Source organism: Loxodonta africana, chromosome 26 (genome assembly GCF_030014295.1).
Source record: "Loxodonta africana isolate mLoxAfr1 chromosome 26, mLoxAfr1.hap2, whole genome shotgun sequence".
In the NCBI taxonomy this organism is placed as follows: Eukaryota; Metazoa; Chordata; class Mammalia; order Proboscidea; family Elephantidae; genus Loxodonta; species Loxodonta africana.
The window spans coordinates 15,958,701-15,981,618 of NC_087367.1; the positions used below are offsets into that span (position 1 = coordinate 15,958,701).

Consider the following 22,918-nt stretch of genomic DNA (forward strand, 5'->3'; position numbering starts at 1 on the left):
GACCCAGAAACAGGGAGAGAGAAGGTGATGACAACAACCAGTATGACTTCTTTAGCCTATTACCAGGACCAGAGAGGGAAACAGAGACAATAAAGTGTGGCCTCTACTCCTCCAAGTCCTGTGGTCCCCCTACCTGTCCCATCCCACCCAGCCTGAGTCACCTCAGAACAAAGCCAACCGAGAGGCGTGCAGGCCTCTACGGGAAGAGCCGACAGAGACCATAGGGAACCAACCCCAGAAGTTCACAAAGGACTCTGTTTACCACACAGCAAAGCCACCAACTGTTTGCTAAAGCAATTCTCATTTTTAGTAGTTCAATCATTAGCCAAGAGCACTGAAGAAACGAAATCATATGACTAAACCTAGGAGCTGTTGAATACACAGCAGGAATACATGTTACAAGATTTTACTTTCAGTAGAACACTGCGTGGTCACAAAAGAAAAATGAAGCTAATATATAGATATAACATTCCCTTCATATGACAGTTTCCGACTCCTACAGCATCCTTTGTTTGGAAGACTATAAGCTGAAAAGGAGTTTTTATCAATTTACCAACTGGCAGGATACATTCATGGTGAAATTTTTCAAGGTGGACAAAGTGAATCCTTTTGACTGCCAACTCAGCCACTTGTGAGATAAAATAATGACAGTAATGACAGCAGCCACCACTGAGTGCTTACTCTGTACCAAACACGACTATAACTGCTTTACTTGTATTAACTCATTTGATGCACGCATCTCTGTGAGGTGAGTAATATCCCCGTTTTACAGATGAGGAAACTGAGGTTTACAGAAGAGTTAAGTTCCTTGCCCATAATCTAATGAGCATAGAGGCAGAGTTTGAACTGACGTGTCCCAGGGCTGTGTCCTCATCCGCTATACGGGGTTCTTAGTTCCATGGTAAGTACCAGTGGAGACATAAAAATAGGAGATGACAGGGTCCCTGATAATTTTTTCTTTGAACATACACCATTAGCTGAAACACTCAAACAAATTTAATCAGGAATTTCCCTCTGGTTTTAAACTTCCTGTTTGCTCTGAAGCTCCCATGTCAATGAAAGTCAAAATTTGACTTCCAATCTGGTCAGCAATAGCGTGGCTTCCTCAGAGGAATGTAAACTTGGCTTGCTTCCCAACCAGTTCAGTCTCTGTCTGTTCCCTCCTTCCTGCGCCCCTCATTGGGTCACAGTGACTGCACCCCCGCACTGCTGCCAGCAGGTAACACTGCCCTCATCAGTTTGGGGAGTAAAGAGGGTCTCACTCTCAAGTAAATCTGGACCCACAAAAAAGTGATTACTCCTGAAAAATCCATGCCAATACTTAGCATTCCTTTATCAGAGTTTGGACAAAGCCTTCAATTATACAACATGGAGGACGGATAGAATGACGGTCATCAAACTAAAAATGCACATTTCTAAAGGCAGGCTCTCTTCCGAGGTAAGTTACATAGGGACTGGATGGCAGGGGTGGGTTGGGGTGGGGTAGGAGCTCATGAAGATGGTTGGGAGCAAAGCGAACCCAACAGGGAGGTCAAGGCACCAAACTCAGACTTTATAGCTTTCAACCCAAGTACATCTATGACCAGTGTCAGCCCATTGGTGACTGTCATGTGCATTTATCAGCACTCACTGATCCTGTCCCAGAGTCCCAAAATGTCCTCAGAAATGGAACATCACCAAAGGGAACATTCTCTGTTTGCTAGAATATCGCCTGGTTCTAAGATCAGGGCTCTGCCCTTCATGGGCCCTTAACCTCCACTAAGGACAAAGACTCACATATTCACCAACCTGCTTCCCCCAAACAGGGACATTGCTGCACTGTCACCATCTCTGTTGCGTCTGCACCTCCTCAGACACTGGCTGCAACTCAAACCCACCTTGAGATAAATTCTTAATCCTCACTACCTTATTTAAGTCTTACACTGTATGCCAACCAAGTCTGCAGGTCAGAACCCATTCTTATTATTAGTGTCAAACTAACAGATGAGACAACTGTGGCTCAGAGAGAGAATTTGCCCAGGGCTGTATGATTAGTGGAAACCCTGGTGGCGCAGTGGTTAAGTGCTACAGCTGCTAACCAAAGGGTCAGCAGTCCAAATCCACCAGGCACTCCCTGGAAACTCTGTGGGGCAGTTCTACTCTGTCCTATAGGGCCGCTATGAGTCGAAATCGACTCGACAGCAGTGGGTTTGGTTTGGTTTTGGTTTATATGATTAGTGGAGCCCTGGTGGCACAGTGATTAAGAGTTCGGCTGCTAACCAAAAGGTTGGCAGTTCGAATCCACCAACTACTCCTCGGAAACCCTATGGGTCAGTTCTACTCTGTCCTGTAGGGTCGCTATGACTAGGAAACGACTCAACGGCAACGGGTTTTGATATAATTAGTTGCCCTGGTGGAGCAGTGGTTAAAGCAACCAACTGCTAACCGAAAGGTCAGGGGTTTGAAACCACCAGTGGCTCCAGGGGAGAAGAAAGATGTGGCAGTCTGCTTCCATAGAGATTTACAGTCTTAGAAACCCTATAGGGTCGCTATGAGTTGGAATCGACTCGACAGCAGTAGTTTTATTTTATTTTTTAAAATATAATTAGTAAGTGGCAATGCTAGGACTTGAACCTAGATCCTCTGACTCTGTAACCATATGCTGCCCGTTCATCCAACAAGTATTTACTGAGCCTACTAGGTGCCAAACATTGCGCTTGGTACTTCTGCAAATGAGTTCTCATTTACATTTCAAAACAGTCCAGGGAAGTTTGTGTTATGATTCTCGTGGTAAAATGAGGAAACTACAAGTCAAACAGTTTAAGTATTTTGTCCAGGAAAACCCAGTTAAGACAAGACAGACCCAGCATTCAACTGTAGTCCTCTGACTCCAAACTCTGTCTTCAACACACAACATTTAGCATGCAACTTGGCTTCTCTCACAAAATTGCAGCAGCAACAGGGACAGTCTGATCTGACGGTGACAGTGATATGGTGGTATCTGACAGGATCTTCTTTGGACAGGTCATAGGTCCTGTGAGTAATTACTGTATCTAACTCCTAGGGTTCCCGTGAGGATTAAATGAGCGAGTATGTGTAAAGTGCTTATTGTTGTTAGGTGTCGTCGAGTCGCTTCTGACTCATAGTGACCTTACGCAAACAGAAGGAAACACTGCCCGGTCCTGCACCATCTTTACAATCATTGTTATGCTTGAGCTCACTGTTGCAGCCACTATGTCAGCCCACCTCATTGAGAGTCTTCCTCTTTTCCACCGACCCTGTAGTTTACCAAGCATGATGTCCTTCTCCAGGGACTGATCCCTCCTGACAACATGTCCAAAGTATGTAAGATGCAGTCTCGCCATCCTTGCTTCTGGCTGTACTTCTTCCAAGACAGATTTGTTCGAACAAATCTATCTTGGAAGAAAGTACTCATAATAGGCTAAATAAATATTTTTGTTACGGTTGTTGCTGTTGTTATCCTTACTATTGAATCCTGGATAAAAAATGTAGTTTAAAGACCCACGACTATTTTTCTCACCTTCCCAAAATTATATATAAAGGTCAAAACACACTAAGATGGGGAGAACAAGAGAAGAAACAACACAACACAATTTTGGAAGCTTGAGAACAAATGGATAAGTGCTTACTGACTTAGTAGACCTGAGAAAGCTGAATCCTGAACCAACAAGGAGGAAAGTCAAGAACAATCAAATTTATGCTGCAGAATTTCCCTGCTGTCTATCCCCTGCAAAGCTCAGCAACTAATAGTAATGGTGACCTCTGGAGATGAGGCTGATGTGAAGAAAGATAAAATAAAGAGATTTGGTTGAAAAGCAGCTAGAAACCCAGATATTCTTCTTCACACTGCACAGCCTCTTCCCCACCCACAGAGGGTTATTCTCTGGAGAAGGGAATCAGGGGGTCTCTAGACTTGGAAGCACCAGGATAAGTACTGCAAAAAGGAGAATTAATATGTGTGTTCTGCAAGTTGGGCCCTCCAATTCTCTTCCCTCACTTGGCTCCTATGGGGTGCCGGTCCCTATTCCTTTAGGAAGGATTTTGGGAGAATCTTCCCAGGGTAATCTGAGAACTCCAAAAAGAAAGATCTAAAAATACTGACAATCAAGGGTTCCCTAAGTGGCCAAGACAGACTAGTCTACAATAAACTCCCAGTTGACCAATCTGAAATCCAACTGACCATTCCAGAAAGAGAGAACAGAGGAAAAGGAATCATTAAGGAAATAAACATGACATTTTCTAGAACTGAAGGACATAATTTTCTAAATTGTTAAGGTCCACTCAGGGCCTAGTGGAATGGATGAAAATAAACCTACACCACATCATTCAGTAATTTTAGAATAATGAGGACAGAAAGATTTAACATGCTTCCATACAAAGGATCAAATATCAAAATGGCTTCAGACTTCTTAATAGCAACACTAAAAGCTAGAAAACGATGGAACAATATTTCACATGTTGAGTAAAAATCATGTTCAAGCTAGAATAATATACCCAGCCAAACTATCCATCAGTTTGCATGTAAAAGAAAGCCGATTTGGGATCTTTTTAAAATGTCTCAAAAATTTACATCCCATACCATTTCTCAGAAAACAGTTGGAGGATGTTTACCAAATTGATGGTGTATTTCAAGAAAGAAGACGACATGGGTTAAAAAGAAAAAAGCACAAGCTTCAACATAGGAGAAAGGCAAAAGGAATCTTCAGGATAATAGTGAAGAGGGCTCCCAATGACAGCTGTGCAGTAGGCATAAAGGACAACTATCCAGACCAGAGCAGTTTAGAAGGTTCTGGGAGAAATTTATCTAAGAATACATAATCAATGTAATACCTAATGTATCTGGACGTTTTGAAAGGAGATGTGAACAATTTGTAGAGGTTTGTGGTTGAATTATTAAGTGTAGAGAAAACAAAGAAATAATTATCAACTGCAGAAAAGACAAACAAGTGAACAAACGTATAGGAAAGGAAATGTAATTATAGCTTACAGTATGGTTTGGCTCCAAACAGTATTTCGCAGTAATAATAACGTAAACAATATATATTCATTTAACCAAAATTATAATAAACTATTCTGAGAGGATATATGTATGTGAGGAAGCAATGGGGGTGGGTGGTAGGTGGAGAAGAGAACTAAATCCCCATCTTCCATAGAGAAAAGTCAATAGATGATGACTAAAATTAAAAAAAAAAACAAAAAACTGGAAGTAACAGTAAAAGAGCGTTATTTAGAAATAAAGATGTCCATACCAAAAGAGTCAGAGAAAGGAGTTGAAACAGGTTGTGTCTGTGAAAGGGGAATGGGTGGGGAGGGCAGAAAACTGCTTTTTATTTCTTTAAACACCCTGTGGAATTATTGGTCTCTTAATAACATCTGAGGTTTATACTACCTCGTGTAAACTTGAGTGAGTCACCGCCCGATGTTGTTTGCAAGTTCCTCATCGATAAAAAGAAAGCGTTGGATTAGATAGTCTCTGAGGCCCTCCTCAAGCTAACATTCACTCATTATTCCTGCCATAGTAGCTGATATCCTTCCACTAGAGATTCAGCCCTTAGATGTTTAGGAACTTTCTATTAAATTGCCATTTTCTGTGATGGTAATGTCGTGGTTAAGTGCTATAGCTGCTAACCAAAAGGTTGGCAGTTTGAATGCACCAACTGCTCCTTGGAAACCTTTTGGAGCAGTTCCACTCTGTCCGATAGGGTCTCTATGAGTCTCAATGGACTCAACAAAAATGATTTTTTTTTTTTTTTGGTATGATGGGTGGGGGAATGCTGAAAACTGACAACAATATTCTGTGGGGAAAAAGGATCTCCAAGTACCCTCAGTGGCCTTCTAAGGGCCAAGTCCTAGAAGAATGAGAAGGCAAAAGAAAGGGACTGTCCCGCCTCATCCTCCTCCCCTGCTTCATATTAGCATTAAATATATTGAAAATGTATTACAAAGAGAGGAGACCTTTTCAATTATTAGCACCGGCTTTAACGAAAAAGGCCTTCATTAAGTTAGGAAATCCCTAACTGTGCCAATGATAGGAGAAGGCACAGGTCAGCCTACCATGCCCCAAACCAAGTGCACTTCCCCCCCTGTGACTAGCAGGAAAGGAAGACTAAAGTTCTATCACAATTCTGCATGCTTTTCGGGAGAGGCCTGGCTTAGACAGCACAGCTAGCAACCTCAAGATATACTCTGCTCCTTCTGGGGACACCCCTCCTGAGCCCCTTCTTTTGAATTTGCCCATCCGCCAACCCTGGAGAGGAAAAGACATTTTAGGATTTAAGGGTCAGGTTTATCAGTGTTCTATGGTTTTGATGAAATCTTTGTTCCCCTGAACTTAATTCTTATTTGGCTTTTTATAAACATCATCACTGTCAACATGAAAAGCCTTTTCTAAGCACCTCCTGAGTACAGAGCAATCTAGACTGGGCCAAGGCAGGGGACCCTTCTCCCTCTGCTTGCCTCTGCATTGCCCAGTTCTGGCACCAGGGAGATGATAGACACCTAAGGAAGGCTGGCTGTGGGGGAGTGATGACAACAGCTTGTGAAAGACTGAAGTCTTGGAGAATTTGAGGAGCAGGAGAGCTTTCTAACTTACAAACCTCTTCCTCTAGTGGATAAAGGCCAAATTTCAGTGCTAGAAATGACAAATGTTCTTCATGAATGATAACTTTATGTAAACAAAATGCCTTGTCATTTCCCACCTGCTTTCATACCCTCTACCAGAGTCTGCCTTTCAGTAACCTCTCCCAACCACCTTATGAAGTAGACAAGGCAGGCATTGTCTGAATTTCACAAATGGAAACCAGTCACAAAGAGGTTCCATAACACATTCAAGGAGATTTCTGGAAGGATTCTCTAGAAATGGTTAAACTGTTCTACTCTTGGGTAAAACACAGGTCAGAGAAGGGGGAACTGATTTCTTACCTTTCTTTACTACTTATATTTTTATTTTTATTATGATTACTATTTTTATAATTAAGAAAAATGAGTTCAATTTTATAAAAAGGAAGCAAGGAGAGAAGAAAGGAAGGAAGGCGGGAGGGAGGAAAGAAAGAAGCAAAGAGTTCATTCTTCTAATGCAATTCAAAGAATCCTTTTGGAGCCTGGGCTAAATAAAAGATCACCGAGAATCTTAATAAAAATAAATTTGAGATATAATAATACTGTTGTTGTTAGGTGTTGTTGCATCAGTTCTGACTCAGAGGAACCCTATGTACACTTCCCAGTCCTGCCCCATCCTCACAATCGTCGTTATGCTTGAGCGCATTGTTGCAGCCACTGTGTCCATCTATCTTGTCTGAGGGTCTTCCTCTTTTTCGCTGACCCTCTAGTCTACCAAACATGATTTCCTTCTCCAGGGCATGGTTCCTCCTGATAACATGTCCAGAGTATGTGAGACAAAGTCTTGCCATCTTCGCTTCTAATGAACATTCTGGCTGTACTTCTTCCAAGACAGATGTGCTCTTTCTTCTGGTAGTCCATGGCATATTGAATAATAATATTAGCTAACATTTATTGGTGGCCTACTGTATGGTAGGCACAATTAAAAATTCTTTAGATCTATTAGCTCACTTAATCCCCATAACCTCGTGCGATAGGCACAACTATTATCCCCACTTTATAGAGGGGAACACTGAAGCATAAAGCATTAGGACACTTGGCCAAGGCTGCAGAGGCTTCATTTTTCACCATCCTCTGCTGGGGACAGTGCTCCTGGCCTGTACTAGGTCATTCTGGACTGTAGAAGAGTAAGAAGAAGTATTCCTGTCCACCAAGTCTTAGGTTCTAATCCCAGGGTCCCCAGTCCCCTTTTCCGAGGCAGATCACAAAAGCCCTCACGTTCATGCGTCCCGGACAGAGAAGCACTCCCTGAGAGTCAGCTGCTGTGCTTGAGCAGCTCGGAGAATAACTGGTGTGAGTACTGCACACAACGTACAGAAGGAGAAAGTTACCTGAATAAACTTGGGCAGAAGGCTCACCCTGTCAAAACCTCCACCTCTCACTGTGTATGAGTGTAAGAGGGAAAAGAGAGACTTTTGAAAGACACTGTTGGGAAGAGTGGAGCCAAAGCGATCCAGCGTATTCTTCCACCATAGTACAGAAAGGAGGCACAGCAATGCTAGACAGGGGCTCACAGAGCCAGTGCCTTGTACTGCCTGGGATGGGAGTCTGACCTGGAGAAGGGCCAGAGGAAAATGGGCTGTGCATGCCTATCAGCTTGGACTCTCAAGTGTGAGCCACCGTCCAGAGAAATGTCTTCTTCCCTTAGTTCTTGAACACTGGCCAGTTAGCCACTAATTAGTTCGTGTACAAATTCCAGCGGGTAGGGCTAGAAAATGCAATCTGAGCGTCAGCACTGAAGTTTATCCTCCAGAGTCTGGTCCTGTCAATCTTCCAAACAGATCCTTGGTGGATACCTGCATCATACAAATATGGTCTCCATCTGACTTTGAAACAGCCAGAAGCAAATAGTCAGGGACAAACGCTCATAGCCGCTCTAGCTAGCCTCAGACTGACTACCCTGCACAGCCCTACAGCCACCAGCTTGAAACAAAGGCAATGTGGGACAAAGAGATGAGACGGTTCTCATTAGCCCATAAAATAAGATATATGAAGGAATGGGGGCGGGGGTGCCTTTTGGGGTCAAGAGAAAATTGTGTGTTGTGTGTTAGGGTGCTTCAAACACAGAGGGCCACATCTATGGGGTAGCAACCTGCTGGGCTGGAGGACTCCAGACCATTACACATCAGAAGAACAAATACTTATTGAGCACCTTCTGTAAGCAGGGGCCATAGAGAGTGAAAGGTAAGCACCCTTATGTGGAACTCTGAGTCACAGAATAGGTATCACAAGAATATTGATATCATAGAATAGAGGTACCAATAGGTATCATAAGTAAAAACAAATACAAGGTTGGCAAAGGGACCTGCCCAATGTATGGTACAGATAAGCGCTAGGTCTGGGAGGGATGATCACCAATACGGGCTGGATGGAGAGGTGGATTACCCAATAAGCAACGTAAGCACAGGCTTACTTGTGCTTACTTTCTAATCTGTAGTGAACAATTTCACATGGTTTTCACCACATGGTTTTCACCACATATTTAGTAGGTCCCTTTAACAGGCTTGTATTTGTTTTTACTTATGATACCTATTGATACCTCTATTCTGTGGTATCAATATTCTTGTGATACCTATTCTGTGACTCATAGTTCCACACAAGAGTGCTTACTTTTCACTCTCTATGGCCTGGGATAGCCCCTGCTTGTAGTAGGTGCTCAATAAGTATTTTCACCACAGGATGTGGTGAAAAACGTGAAATTGTTCACTACAGATTAGGAAGTAAGCACAAGTAAGCCCGTGCTTACCTTGCTCACTGGATAATCTGTCCCCGTCAGGGACTGTAAATTTGGAAAGAGGCTTTGATTCTGTGGGAAGGTGCTGTGCAGTTGGGAGAGAGAACAGACGCCAGCCATACCTTGACGCAGAATCTTAAATGTGGTGAAAAAATGTGAAATTGTTCACTACAGATGATCTGGTAAGCAAGGTAAGCACTGTGCTTACCTTGCCTATTGTGTAATCTGCCCCTGGCTGGGTGGTCAGGGAAGGTTTCATGGAGGAGGTTCACTTGACATAGTCCTGAGGGCAGAATGGTATATTTCTCTAGACCTGTGGTCCCCAAATTGCCTGGGAAGCTTTGAAAAAAAAATATACAAATTCTAGAACTTCATACCAGGTCTACTGAATCAAAAGTTCCAAGAGTGTTACCTTACAATCTGTATTCTTTTTTAAAATTACTATTACTATTACTATTATGACAAATTTAAAACAAACACAAGAGTAGACAGAATAGTGAATTCCCAAGTCCCCATCACCCTACTTCAACAAGGATCAGCTCCTGGCCAATTGGTTTTCATCTATGTACCTGTCTACTTCCCCTCCTCCCGTATTATGCAATCTTATTGTTTATTAAATGACGGACTCTGAGGCAGTCAGACAACAACTGTGAATGGGGAACCACTGACCCAGACACAGACCGAGAGCAAGGGAATCCCAGGAACAGCAGGGACAAAAGGCACAGAGAAAGGAGAGAGAATGGTATTTGGGGGAGAAAGGCAAGTAATGTGGAGTACCTAAAAAAACAAACCAAACCCATTGCTGTTGAGTCGATCCCAACTCATAGCGATCCTAACGTGACCAGGAGTAGTGGTGATAAGGGTCGCAAGTTCATTGGAGGCTGCCAGGGCCCTGTTAGCACACATGGTGCCTTTGTAAGATACACATAAAGGCATCATCTCCTCTGGGTAGACAAACTTTCAGAGCACTCCTTTTTGGAGCTGAAGCCACCCACACAGGGCCCTAGGCCTGGTAAGTGGATCCTTGGCTGGGTGTCAACCCCTACTCTCTGCCTCTGCCCTTTGCTTCATACTGGGCCTACCACACAGCTGCCTACAGCAGCCCTGGGCCAGGTGGTGAGGGAATCTGGAGGCCTGTAATGGCATTGGAACTTTATTGTGTAAAGGTTGAAGGGTGCTAAGAAGAGGACTGTGTGACAATCAGGCTGTCCCTTAGAGAGAGTGTTGGGCAGCAATGGAGGGAGATGAGGGCAGACTGCAGGGCAGAAACCTGAGGGGCCATGAGTAGAATCAGTAAGAAATTGCAAACCAGCCAGGGGAGAAGGGAAGAGTCCTTGAGGATCAAGTCCTGAGAGAGAGAGGTTCAGAAGATGGACTTGATGGAATCTAACCAAATGAAGGTTGGAAGAAGGAGTAGTCCAGGCCAACACCTAAACTCCTTGCTTGGGGCACTGAGTGAGTGGAGCCTTCAATAACCAAGAGAAGGATAAGGGAGAGAGTTTGCTTTGTTTTGTTTTGAGGTGGGAGAATAGTAATGCGAATAAGTTTTGAGTAAACACGCTTAATTTGAGATTGGAGGAAAGTCCAGAAGGTGTTGGAAGTTTCGTTTGGGGTTTTGGAGATGGTGGGGCTCTGGATATAGCTATATGGGAGTCACTGGCATATAGGAGTCATTCAGAGACATGGGAAGGTCGAAATTGCCCAGGTAGAGCATAGGCTCAAAGAGTAGAAACAAAGAGGGGTGAAGGTCCTGGGAAAAACCAGCATTTAGAGAATGGGGGAGTGGGCAGGGAGGGAAAAGAGCCGTTGTTGTCGTTGTTAGGTGCCATGGAGTTGGTTCCGACTCATTACGTACTACAGAACGAAACACTGCCCAGTCCTGCACCATGCTCACAATCATTGTTATGCTTGAGCCCATTGTTGTAGCCACTGTGTCAGTCCATCTCATTGAAGGTCTCCTTTTCTGCTGACCCTCTACTTTACTAAGCATGATGTCCTTCTCCAGGGACTGATCCCTCCTGGTAACATGTTCAAAGTACATAAGACATCTCACCATCCTTGCTTCTAAGGAGCATTCTGGAGATGGAGAAGAAATGGTCAGGGAGGTGGGACTGAGAGAGAGAGAGAGAGAGAGAGCAGGGCTCATAGAAACCAACAGAGCAAAAGTGGTCACAGGTGTGGTGAGAGGGAAGCATTCATTTAGGAAAGCAAAGAAGAAAATCAGAAATGTAAGGGAGGACCAAGTGTTGCAGTACCTGGAATGACAAGCTAAAGAGTCTGAACTTTGGACTTGAAAAGGCAGGGTACCAAGTGTCAAGATTGAACTTGTTGGTCAGTCAAACCCAAGACTGCAAACTTACTAAGTTACATTACCTAAATCCTGTCACTTACCTTGGGCAAATTACCTAAGGCAAGTCTCAGAATCCCTGCTAATTAAATGTGGGTCATAATGTGGCTTTCATAGAGATGTTATCTGGATGATATCCCAAGGGGCAGCAGCTCTTATCACTGGAATATAACAATGCACTGCCTTGTAACATGGATTATCTTTTCACGTATCTGTCCCCTGCGGCTCTAACTAGCTTGTTAACTGCTTTGAGTGCAGGGATTAGGGGTTGTGAACTAATTGAAATCAAATGGCTATTTATTATGTGTAAATTGAGAAGAATATACAGAAAACTAAGAAAACTACTGAAGAATTAAATAAAAAGGTCCACATAGATGCTTGCCCCTAACACAAGGTAAACAGTGGTAGGTGCAGCAATGAAGGTCTAAAGAACGTATGTGGGGGATAGAAAGACTTGCTCCAGCCGGTGGGACCAGGTGGGTGCAGGCAGGCAGTGTCTCAGTAAGGTTTCTAGGCTGCTCAGTGTGGTACAGAGGATGGCGCAAGCACAGCAAAGTGGGAAATTGACAGGTGAGTTTGAGGAATGCTAAGAACTTTGGTGGGTTCAAAATGAGGTGCTGTGGGAAGTAGGGAGAGAGAGTGTGTTTGGCTATGTGAATGGAATTAGTCACATCCTCGTATAATCCTATAATCCCCTTCTCTTCAGTATCACGAAATCTGTGACTTGCCTGTAGCCAATAGAATATGGCAAAGGTGATGTGTTATCACTCCCAAGATTATTCTGCATTATAGGGCAAAGGTGAAGGGATTTTGCAGATTTATTTTAGGTCCCTAATCATTTGACTTTGAGTTAATCAAAAGGGTAGGCTTTTAACCTGGGTGGGCCTGATCTTATAACGTAAATCCTTTAAAAGTGGGTCCAGAGCCTTCAAGCAGGAAAGGCTTTCTCTCCCGCTGGTCTTGAAGAAGCAGGCTGTGTGAGTTCTAAAGCTTCAAGAAAATGGATTCTGCCAATAACCACGTGAGCTTGGAAGAGGACCCCGAAATCTAGATGAGAATGCAGCCTGGTTGACACCTTGATTGTAGGCTTGTGAGACCCTGAGCCGAGGATCCAGCTAAGCCATGCCTAAAATGAGCTGCTAAGTTTGTGGTAATGTGTTCCCCAGCAATGGGAAACTAATCCAGGGACTCACATTGTGAAGATCCACGAGTACCAAAACCTGTCGCCGTCAAGTCTGACTCATAGTGACCCTATAGGACAGAGTAGAACTTCCCCATAGGGTTTCCAAGGAGCGCTTGGTGGATTCGAACTCCCGACCTTTTGGTTAGCAGCGGTAGCACTTAACCTCTACACCACCAGGGTTTCCAAGCCATGGGTACCAAAAACCAAAACCAAACCCAGTGCCGTTGAGTCGACCCGGCCACGAGGGTTTCCAATCCATGAGGAGCAGGCTAAAATGTATGGGCTTCCTTAAGTGGGTCATAAGGAGCTATTGACTATTTTTGAGCAGAGACAGGCATGCTTCAGGGAGCTAAGAGATGGCAGGGGGAAAGAAAGCCTGGAATGGTGATGGTCAGAGCCACTGAAGGGCATTTAGTTAGGGCTTTGTTCCCAGAAATGGGCCAGTGACTAAGTTCTGGGTTAAACCAAGATTATAGCCAGCCTCTCTTCTACCAATTAAAAAAAAAAAAAAGAGGAGGAAGCAAAGACCAAGTAAAAAATTGACAGTCATTGAAAAAAAACTTAAGGAACCTTAGTGTCCCTGTTGCTAATTATAAATATTTACTCCTCCCAGAATTCCTGACCTCACAGAAGAGCCTGCGTAAATAGTCCTGCTCTCTTACTGGAAAATTTGTATCTGTGTGTCTGTGTGTGCGCATGCGTACATGGGCGCAAAGCTCTACGTTTTCTTGGAAGAGAGACAGGGCAGTAAGAAGGGACTGGATGATCTGCAAAGAGTCACTTCCTGTTGGATATTGGCAACTTCCCTTCTCCCTGCCCCAGATCATAAACCCTGAGACCCCCGAGCAAATCCTCCTTCCCTGATTCTATCTGCAGGGGACAACAGAACCAAACAAACTCAGGAAGTGGCAAGAGGTTGGGAAGGGGAGGAAGTTCATGGCACAGAAGGAAAAAGGAAAGAGAATACCCTCTTGTTCAAGGAAGAGGGTGGGGGAGAGACAGAAATGAAGGTCGCCACAAGGCCACTTGGCGCCACATCTTTAAAATGTCAGGCTTGAGCATTAAATCAAAACTGGCACAAACAGTGGGGCAGATCTCCTGGGGCCATTCAAATATTAACATTCACAATGATAAACAGCCCCCAAAAAAGTTCTCTGTAAGCAAATTGGAACAAACAAGTAATCTAAAGCTGGTTGCTAAGAGACCAGTTGGGTGGGAGCCAAAGTCAGTTCAAGTGTCCAGAGAAGTCTTTATTTTTTTTTACTTTAAAACCAGAGAGGAGGCAATAAGAGGCTACCTGTAGATGACTCCATGTTGGTGGAGGAACATGAGGGCCGAGGTGACCTCTGCAGCATAGAACCGTGAGCGGGGCTCATCAAATTTTCGGGAGCGCTGAATCTGAAACATGAGGTCTCCACCATTGACATATTCCATGACGAAAAAGAGGCGGTCCTGAAAGGAGGGAGAAAAATGTCATTTAGCTCCTGTCACCTCAGCTGTCCATGCAGGCAAGAGTATTTCAAGAACTAGTACCTGAGGGAGGAAAAGGAGCAAAAGTGGATGGACACTGTTAGCACACAAGCCAAAAAAAAAAAAACACAAGCGAATGAAGGACATGACTCTCTTTCCCTGTCTTACTTTTTGAGGAGAAACATGGGCATCAGCTCGGCCTAGTGGCTGAAGCCCACCATTGACTGGAAAGAGACCTGGGTCCTTGTCTGATTTCTGTCACTAACTTGAGGTATGGCCCTGGACAAGCCTCTGTCCCTGTGGAGGCTCCAAAACCGAAACCAGATTCAACCTGTTGCCATTAAGATGATTCCAACTCATAGGACAGAGTCGAACTAACCCCACAGAATTTCCAAGGAGTGGCTGGTGGATTTGAACTGCCGACCTTTTGGTTAGCAGCCTGAGCTCTTAACCATTGTGCCACCAGGGCTCCATGGAGGCTCCAGTTACGTTTATATGTGTGGTAGGTTGAAGAATGCCCCCTCCCACTCTCAACCAACAGATATCCAAATCCTGATCTCTGGAATCTGAGAATGTTACCTTATATGGCAAAAAGAAAAAAGGAAAAAAAGACTGCAGTATAAATAAAAAATTTCGAGGTAAAGAGATTATGCAGGATTATCAGGGTGGTCCTTAAATAATCACAAGTATCCATATAAGAGGGAGGCAGAGGGAGATCTGACCATGCACAGAAGAGAAGAAGGCAATGTGACCATGGAGACAGAGTGGACTGAGGAGTCCACAAGCCAAGGAATGCCAGCACCATCAAAAGGTGGAAGAGACAAAGAGCGGATTCTCCCCTGGAGCCTCCAAGAGGAGTGTAGTCCTGCTGACCCTTTGATGTGGCCTGTGAAACTGAATTTGGACTTCTGGCTTCCAGAACTGCAGGAGAATAAACACCTATTTTAAGCCACCACATTCGTGGTAATTTGTTATAGCGGCCACAGGAAACTAATACCGTATGTAACATGCAGCTAACGAGGCTGCAAGAGCCCTTCTCTGTGAGTGCCACTCTTCACTTTGGAAAGCCTGCCTTCTGGGATTCTCAGCTCGGCAGGCTTCCTTTGAGCTCTTCCTTCCACACAGCCTTCAGGATGACTAAACCACAGTCAAACCTCATGGGGGTGGGGATGGGGCGCGCCTTTTTTATCTGTAATCCATGGTAGAGGATAGACTTTTGCAGAGTTTCTTCATTAATATTTTCTAAGCCTAGATTGGGAGCACTGTGCTAGGTGGGAGGCAAAGAATTATAAGCCATCAATGCCCTTGGGTGCTTACAATCCCGGATGGAGTTGAGAACTGGGCAGGATGACAGAAACCAAATGGGAGCAGAACACATTAAAGGCATTGAGTGCTGAAGGAGGCTCTCTGGAGGCCATGGAAGGTTCCAGAGGGAGCTGGGGCTTGAAAGAAAGAATAGAGGGTAAACTGACCAGATCAGTTTGGTAGAAAGCCTCACCAAGCAAACAGTGAGTGGGGAGGTTTGAGAGGCCAGAGGGGCAGAGTAAATTCTCAACACGTAGACACAGCATAGGTGAAGTTTCCAGATACATATTAGCATGCTGGTAGATATCATTTCCATTAAGATGAAATATAAATAACTCAGTAAAAAATTACTTTATTATTGGCATCTCTTTGAAAATAGTTTCATAATTAAGAATAGTTACTAATTTAGACTAGCTTCCCCCCACCCCCACCACAGTATCCAGAATTATTCAAGCTTTACTGGTACTCGCAAAGGGCCCTAAAGGTCTAGCTTCTCTTTCGTTTGTCTTGCTCTTCCCCTTCAAGGCCTGCCTCCTTTTCTCTCAGAGGTACAATTTTGCACTCAAAAATTCATGGGCTGCTTCGCTGTCCGTCCGTCTGTCCATCCATCCATGCATTCATTCAATCATCCATTTCTCATTCATATCCTCATTTCAAAAACTCAATGTTCAGGCCAAGCCCAGCCCAATTAAACCAGAGTCTCTGAGAGTGACAATCAGGCACCTTAATGTTCTCCAGTTGATTCCAATGTGCAGCTGGGCTGAGAACTGCTGACTTTATCCCATCTAGTTTCTGCCAAGGTGTTTTGCATCTGTGAGATGGATTGATTTTAAGTCCATCCAGTGCAAGGACCCCCATTTTTTCCTTTCAAGGACACCCCTAGACCAGCATTCTCAAACTTTGCTGTGCATCAGAACTACCTGGAGACTTGCTGGAACATGGATTCCTGGGCCCCACCAGAGTGCCTGCTTCAGAGTTCCAAGGACCCTGAGCATTTGTGTCTCTAAAAATTCCCGGATGATGCTGATGCTGCCGGTCAAGGGACCACACTTTGAGAATGTCTGCCCTGAAGCACTTGGGGCAAGCCTATGGCAAGTATAGCCATGTCATTTATTTAACACTGTGCTACTCTAGTGAGTGAGAGTGCTGCTGGTTCAGTGGTAGAATTTCTGCTTTCCATGCGGGAGACCCTAGTTCAATTCCTGGCCAGTGTACCTCAAGCGCAGCCATCACCTGTCTGTCAGTTGAGGCTTGCACGTTGACACGACACTGAACACCTTTCAACAAGCTTCAGTGGAGCTTCCAGACTAAGACAGACTAGGAAGAAAGGCCTGGCAATCAATTTCTGAAATTCAGCCAATGAAAACCCTACGGATCACAAGGATCCTATCTGCAGCAGATTATGGGGATGGTGCAGGACTGGGCAGCGTTTTGTTCTGTAGCCCGTGGGGTCCCCACAAGTCAGGGCTGACTTGACGGCAGCCAACAACAAGCAACAACATTCTAGCTGAACTCTACAATTAGAAACGGTGCTGCCGCCTTCACGTTGAAGACTCCCACCTGGGACTTGGGTTTTAGTAAAAACGGGTGACTTCCTTGGCTGCGTTTTAAAGAATCCAAATCTCTGAAGAGGAAAAACCTTCACTCCTGTGGCTGATTCTTCTTCTGTGAGTGTTGGATGGGACTTTGGAGTGAGGAAGAAAGCCTCCCTCCTGACTCCATCACTCACTGGCCATGTGACCTCAGGGAAATGGCGTCATCTCTGTGCTCAGTTTTCTCATCTGTAACAATGAGGATGGTAATAGGACCTGGTTTACAGACTTTGTATGAGGATTAAATTATACGTTAAAGTGCCCAGGTCATAACTCGTGTTCTGTGAAGATTAGGTATTAATACAGTTAGTGACAGTGTTATAACTGTTTATTATCATTATCAAGTCTTTGTTTTTCCTGCCCTCTCAGCACCATTCTTTGCTGACCACTTCCTCCTCATACAAAAACTTGTTTTCCTTGGCTTTCAAGCTACCTGCTTCTCCTCGTTATCTCCTTATGTTCCTGGCAGAGTTTTTTCTGCCTCCTCTTTAGGCTTCTCCTCTCCCAGGCCATTCAGTGTTGGAATCCCACAAGGCTGGGTTCTAGGCCCTCCCCTTTCCCTACTCTGAGTGATCTTATCCACACCCAGTGTCTAACACACCTCTCTACTCACAACATCTCCCTTCATCCAGATGTCTCCTCCAAGCTCCAGCCCCATTTACCCAACTGCCCCTCTCACATCTCTTCCTAGACGCCTCAAAGGCACTTGAACCCAACAAGTTCAAAACCGAATTCATTATCTTTCCCTGACAAATTGGTCCTTATCCAGGGTTGCCTGTCTCAGTGAAGGGCTTCATTATTCAGCCAGTTTTACACGTCAGAAGCCTCGAAGTCATTCCTCACCCCTCCCTCTCCCTCGTCTCTCGCATCCTTCACCAAGCCCTGCTGCTTGGTACCTATTGGACCTATTCCATTTCTCTACTTCTCTCCATCTCTGCTACCAGCATGACCACTACTCTGGCCCAACCCACTACCATCTCTTGTCTAGATTCTTGCAAGCATCTTCTTAACAGGCCTCCCCACATTTACTCAGCCCCACTCTAATGCTGATCCCACCATAGGCAGAGTGATCTTACCGAAATGTAAATTTGATTGTAACCCACTGCCCTTCTTCCCCTCATTCTGCTACTTAATTCTTCTAAAGGACTCTTGATGCTCTTGGAATAAATGGAAAACTCCTTGACATACCTCAAGTCCTATACCATCTGGCCCTACTTAGCTCTCCTGAGTGATCATCTTTCAAGCTGTCCCTTGTTCCCTCTGCCCCAGGAGCAAACTTCCTTTTGTCCCAGGGCTTTTCTTGGCTCATGCTGTTCCCTCTGCTTAAAATATTTTACCCACCCCCATTGCCTGGTTAATCCCTCCTCACCCTTCAGATTTCAATGCAAAGACAGACTAGGAAGAAAGACATGGCAATCTCCTTCTGAAAAATTAGCCAATGAAAACCCTATGTATCTGCAGCTGATCATGGGGATGGCACACGCCTGGATGGCATTTTGTTACATTGCGCGTGGGGTCGCCATGAGTCTATGGCAGCTAACCACAACATCTTGTCTTCAAGGAAGCTGATCCTGATCTCTGACGAGGTCAAATCCCCAGTATTGTGTGCTATACTCTGTTGTAGCATTCAGCACAATGGAGGCTTTATTTGTGTAAGTAATTTATGTCTTTCTCTCCCAGTAGTCTGTATGCTTCCTGAGGGAAGGAACTGTTGGCAGTTCTGGCTTGCTGATTTTTAAGGGAATTAGACTAACCTGAAATAGAAGCTTCTATAATTTTTTTTTATAATTACCTTTTAAAACAAGCATTGTATGGATTAAAAAACCCCAAGCCCATTGTCATTGATTCCGACACTCATGGCGACCCTATGTGTTATAGAGCAGAATTACTCCACGGGGTTTCCTTGGGTGTAATCTTTGTGGGAACAGATCGTGTGGTCTTTCTTCTGTGGTCCCACTGGGTGGGTTCAAACCACCAACATTTAGGTTGGCTATCAAGCACAAACCATTTGCACCACAAGGGACAGAAAAAAAGGTCAGAGGCCTGTAAGAGCAACATAGAACCAAAGGGTGCTCCAACATTTGCATCTGTAACTTCTTATGGCTTAGGGAGTTAAAGATAAAAGCTTACAAAAGTGGGCCTCTTGCCTGCAGAATTGGGAGATGGTGCCTGCTCTGACCATCTCAGCCCACAAGAGGCCTGTCTGCATCAACTACCCAGTATTGGGTTACAACTTTGAAGAGTTCTTTTGCCCCATGGACAAATGTCTTCTCTTCCCAGAGAGATTATCTGTCCTTTGAGGAACACACCCGATCAACACTAGCTGAGAACTGCAACTAAGGAGGTGCTCAGTAAACATGCACTCATCCAGCATTCACTCTGTGTGAGGGCAGGAGGGGAAGGGTTTTTATTGGTTTAGTTCCTTACTAAACCCAAGAACCAAACCCACTGCCGTTGAGTCGATTCCGACTCATAGCGACCCTATAGGACAGAGTAGAACTGCCTGATAGAGTTTCCAAGGAGCACTTGGCATATTCGAACAGCCGATCTCTTGGTTAGCAGCCGTAGCACTTAACCACTACACCACCAGGGTTTCCCAATTAGAACTGAACCTGGTACGTAACCTGTACCCGTTGCTGTCGAGTTGATTCCAACATGGCGACCCCATGTGTGTCAGAGTGGAACTGTGCTCCATAGGTTTTCGGTGGCTGATTTTTCAGAAGTAGGTCATGAGGCCTTTCTCCTGAGAAGCCTCTGGGTGGACTTGAGCCTCCGAACTTTTAGTTAGCAGCCGAGTGTGTTAACTGCTTGCACCACCCAGAGACTCGAACCTGGCACATAATGGGTTGATAGTACGTCTTTGTTGAATTCATGAATCTTGAACATCCATCATGGACAAGGCTCTAAAAAAGGCTCTAGTTGATGGAAATTCTATTGTTAACCTCATTTGAAATTCTTTTACCTTTAGTCCATTTTGAACTTTAGTTTTAACCTACTTTCTAGCCAGTCTTCAATGTGCATGGCCCCAAAGCATGCTCAACCCTTTTTATACAGGGATATTTAAAAGCAAGATACCTTTTTCATTTCCCTTCCCCCTGTTTAATGAGTTTGCATGGTTTCTGGCCTCCACATCTAACACCTTTGAGAAGCATGTTTTGAAGCAGAGTGAGAACATCAAGTCATTCTGGGAACCACTTCATTACATAAACTGAAATCAAAAGAAAGCTGGCAAACCCAGCAGCTACTCGTTAATCCCCTCTTGGCATAGGTAGAAAACAAAGCAAAACAAAACCCCAACTTCCTGGTAAAAGTAAGCAAATATGTTTTCCGAGGTAATCAAAGATTTTAAAAGCCTTATTCCACCACCTCCTCCCTTAATCTCACCTGAATGTCTAAAAAGTTACCGTCTTGTGATAGCAAGTAAAATAATAAAATTAGGAAAGAGAGATTATGTGTCATGGGCATTTAGTGTAAGAATAGTTAATAGTAATGACCTTCAAGCCGGAAGGGCCTCATCTTGTGTTTGAAATTCCCATTGGGTTCCGTTTCCCAGAGCGCTAACCTTTCCTGCCTTTGAAGGGAACACTTGGCCCGCCCTGTTCATCTTTCAAGGTGTGATAGATAGCCAGAGGCTTCCTTCCAGCAGCACTGCGTGTCTTTCCACTTGGGTTTGTTTGGACACACATTCTCCATCATTTGTTAGCTGTTTATACGTGCAAAGATTCTATCGCTTTTGAATCAAATTCAAAAGTGTCCAACAAAAGACTGGACGTGGACCAGTTCGCCTTTGATGTGCTGGTGGCAGCTTGAGTGATTCCTCCAGCGTACCACCAAAGGGGATCATGAGTCCTCGTTTCACACCCTGTACCATCTCCTTTCCCCCCCGTATCTATGTTATTTAACCTATTAATGCAACAGGTCTTTTCTAGGTGTTTTTTTTTTCAGTCCTGAGCTGGGTACTTGGGGGACAAGGAAGATGACAGGAGCCATGGCTTCAGTTTCCAAGACCTTGGAGTTGAACACAAGAAGCCATACAGGGCGACACAGATTGTTACAGCACTATGGGTTAACCCCTTCTGTATCAAGTCAGATTGTGAAACCTATGTATCTAGATCATATCTTTTTAGCCCCAGTGGCGAAGTGGTTAACCGAAAGGTAGGCAGTTCAAATCCACCAGCCGCTCCTTGAGAACCCTATGGGACAGTTCTGCTCTGTGCTATAGTGTTGCTATGAGTCAGACTCGACTCCACAGCAATGGAGCAATGGGTTTGTTTTGGTTTGGTTTTTAGAGAATAATCAGGAGTCCTTTGGTGGTGCAAACAATTAATGCACTCAGCTGCTAACTGAAAGGTTCCATCTCAGGGTTGTCCACCCAGAGGCTCCTCAGAAGAATGGCCAAGAGGTCTACTTCTGATAAACCAGCCATCGAAAACACTACGGAGCACAATTCTACTCTGATATACATGGGGTCTCCATGAGCTGGCATCGACTCGACGGCAACTGGTTAGAGAATAATCATCTATGATCCATCCAGGCCTTACCACTTACAGAGATCCTGATAAGAAACAGCTGTAGGAAAACCCATTCTATGCTTTCCGTAACACTACCGGTACTGAACCCCCATGGGGCAACTCTACTCTGTCCTATAGAGTTGCTGTGAGTCAGAATGCCTCAATGGCAGTGGGTATGACTGGTCCTGATGGAACTGGCCATTGCTATAGGAATTTGGCTGAGATAAATCTGAGTTCGGGGAAAGACTTTACAAGGTCATTACACTTAAGTAAGGTCTTGTACCATGTGAAGTGGGAGGAGAAGAAGGTCTGGCAAGTTAGGAGCACAGCCCTGAAGGAACTGAAAATGAACACTGCATGTGGACATGAGAAGGGTTGAGTGAGCCAGTGAAAAAAACTCACTATCTAGGAAGCAGTGCATAAAGCCTGGATGTAGGTAGACGCATATAGGAAGAAAGGAGCTAGATGGGAAGATGCAGTTCTGAAAATATAAGTGGGCAGTAAAAAACCCTGGAAATTGTTTGAGTTGTAAAATGGCACAAATAAGGCTGATTTTAAGAAAAACTATTCTGGAAGCAGAGTTCAGGATGGATTGGAAGAAGGTAGCTTGAAGTTATTCCATCTCTTTCTTATTTCCACCATTCTAAATGTTTTATTATCTTTAAAAAATAAGCCACCCTCCCTCCTTTCCATTACCCTCCCTTGGTAGAACCAAAGGAAAGATCCAACCACTCTGGGCAGCTTAACTGAATCAATTTAATTTGCCCATTTCTGAAGGTTAAGCCACAAAGAAAGCACAGACATCATTACAGTAAACAAAAAATAATAAATAATGAATGGGACTTTCCGACTCTTAGACATGCCGTGGACTATCCCTAGAGCCTGGTTTAATCGGCATTTACAGATGGGCATATCCTTTGAGAACAATCTCAGGCATACACCTGGCAGCCTAAAGGCTGGATAGGGTTGTTCACCTGAACCTTTCTACCTTTATTTTATGCCTCTCTTGATTTACAAGACTATTTTCAGAGCCCTTCCTTTTCTACTGCAAACTCTTTGCCATATTGTATGCATCTCAAGGGCAGAGAGCTTGAGTGAACCACCTCATAACTCCACAGTTTAAGTTGTTGTTGTGTGCCGTCAAGTTGCTTCCAACTC

At 44.3% G+C, this 22,918-nt stretch overlaps 1 protein-coding gene across 2 annotated transcripts in view; it reads right to left on the reverse strand.

The window, feature by feature from the left end:
* Nucleotides 1–22,918, reverse strand: part of PRKCE (protein kinase C epsilon) — a 628,435-nt gene that overhangs the window by 93,520 nt on the left and 511,997 nt on the right. For both annotated transcript variants that reach the window (XM_064277139.1, XM_064277140.1), the window contains exon 11: nt 14,180–14,334. In XM_064277139.1, the coding sequence (XP_064133209.1) occupies nt 14,180–14,334 (155 nt within the window). The remainder of the gene's footprint in view (nt 1–14,179; nt 14,335–22,918) is intronic.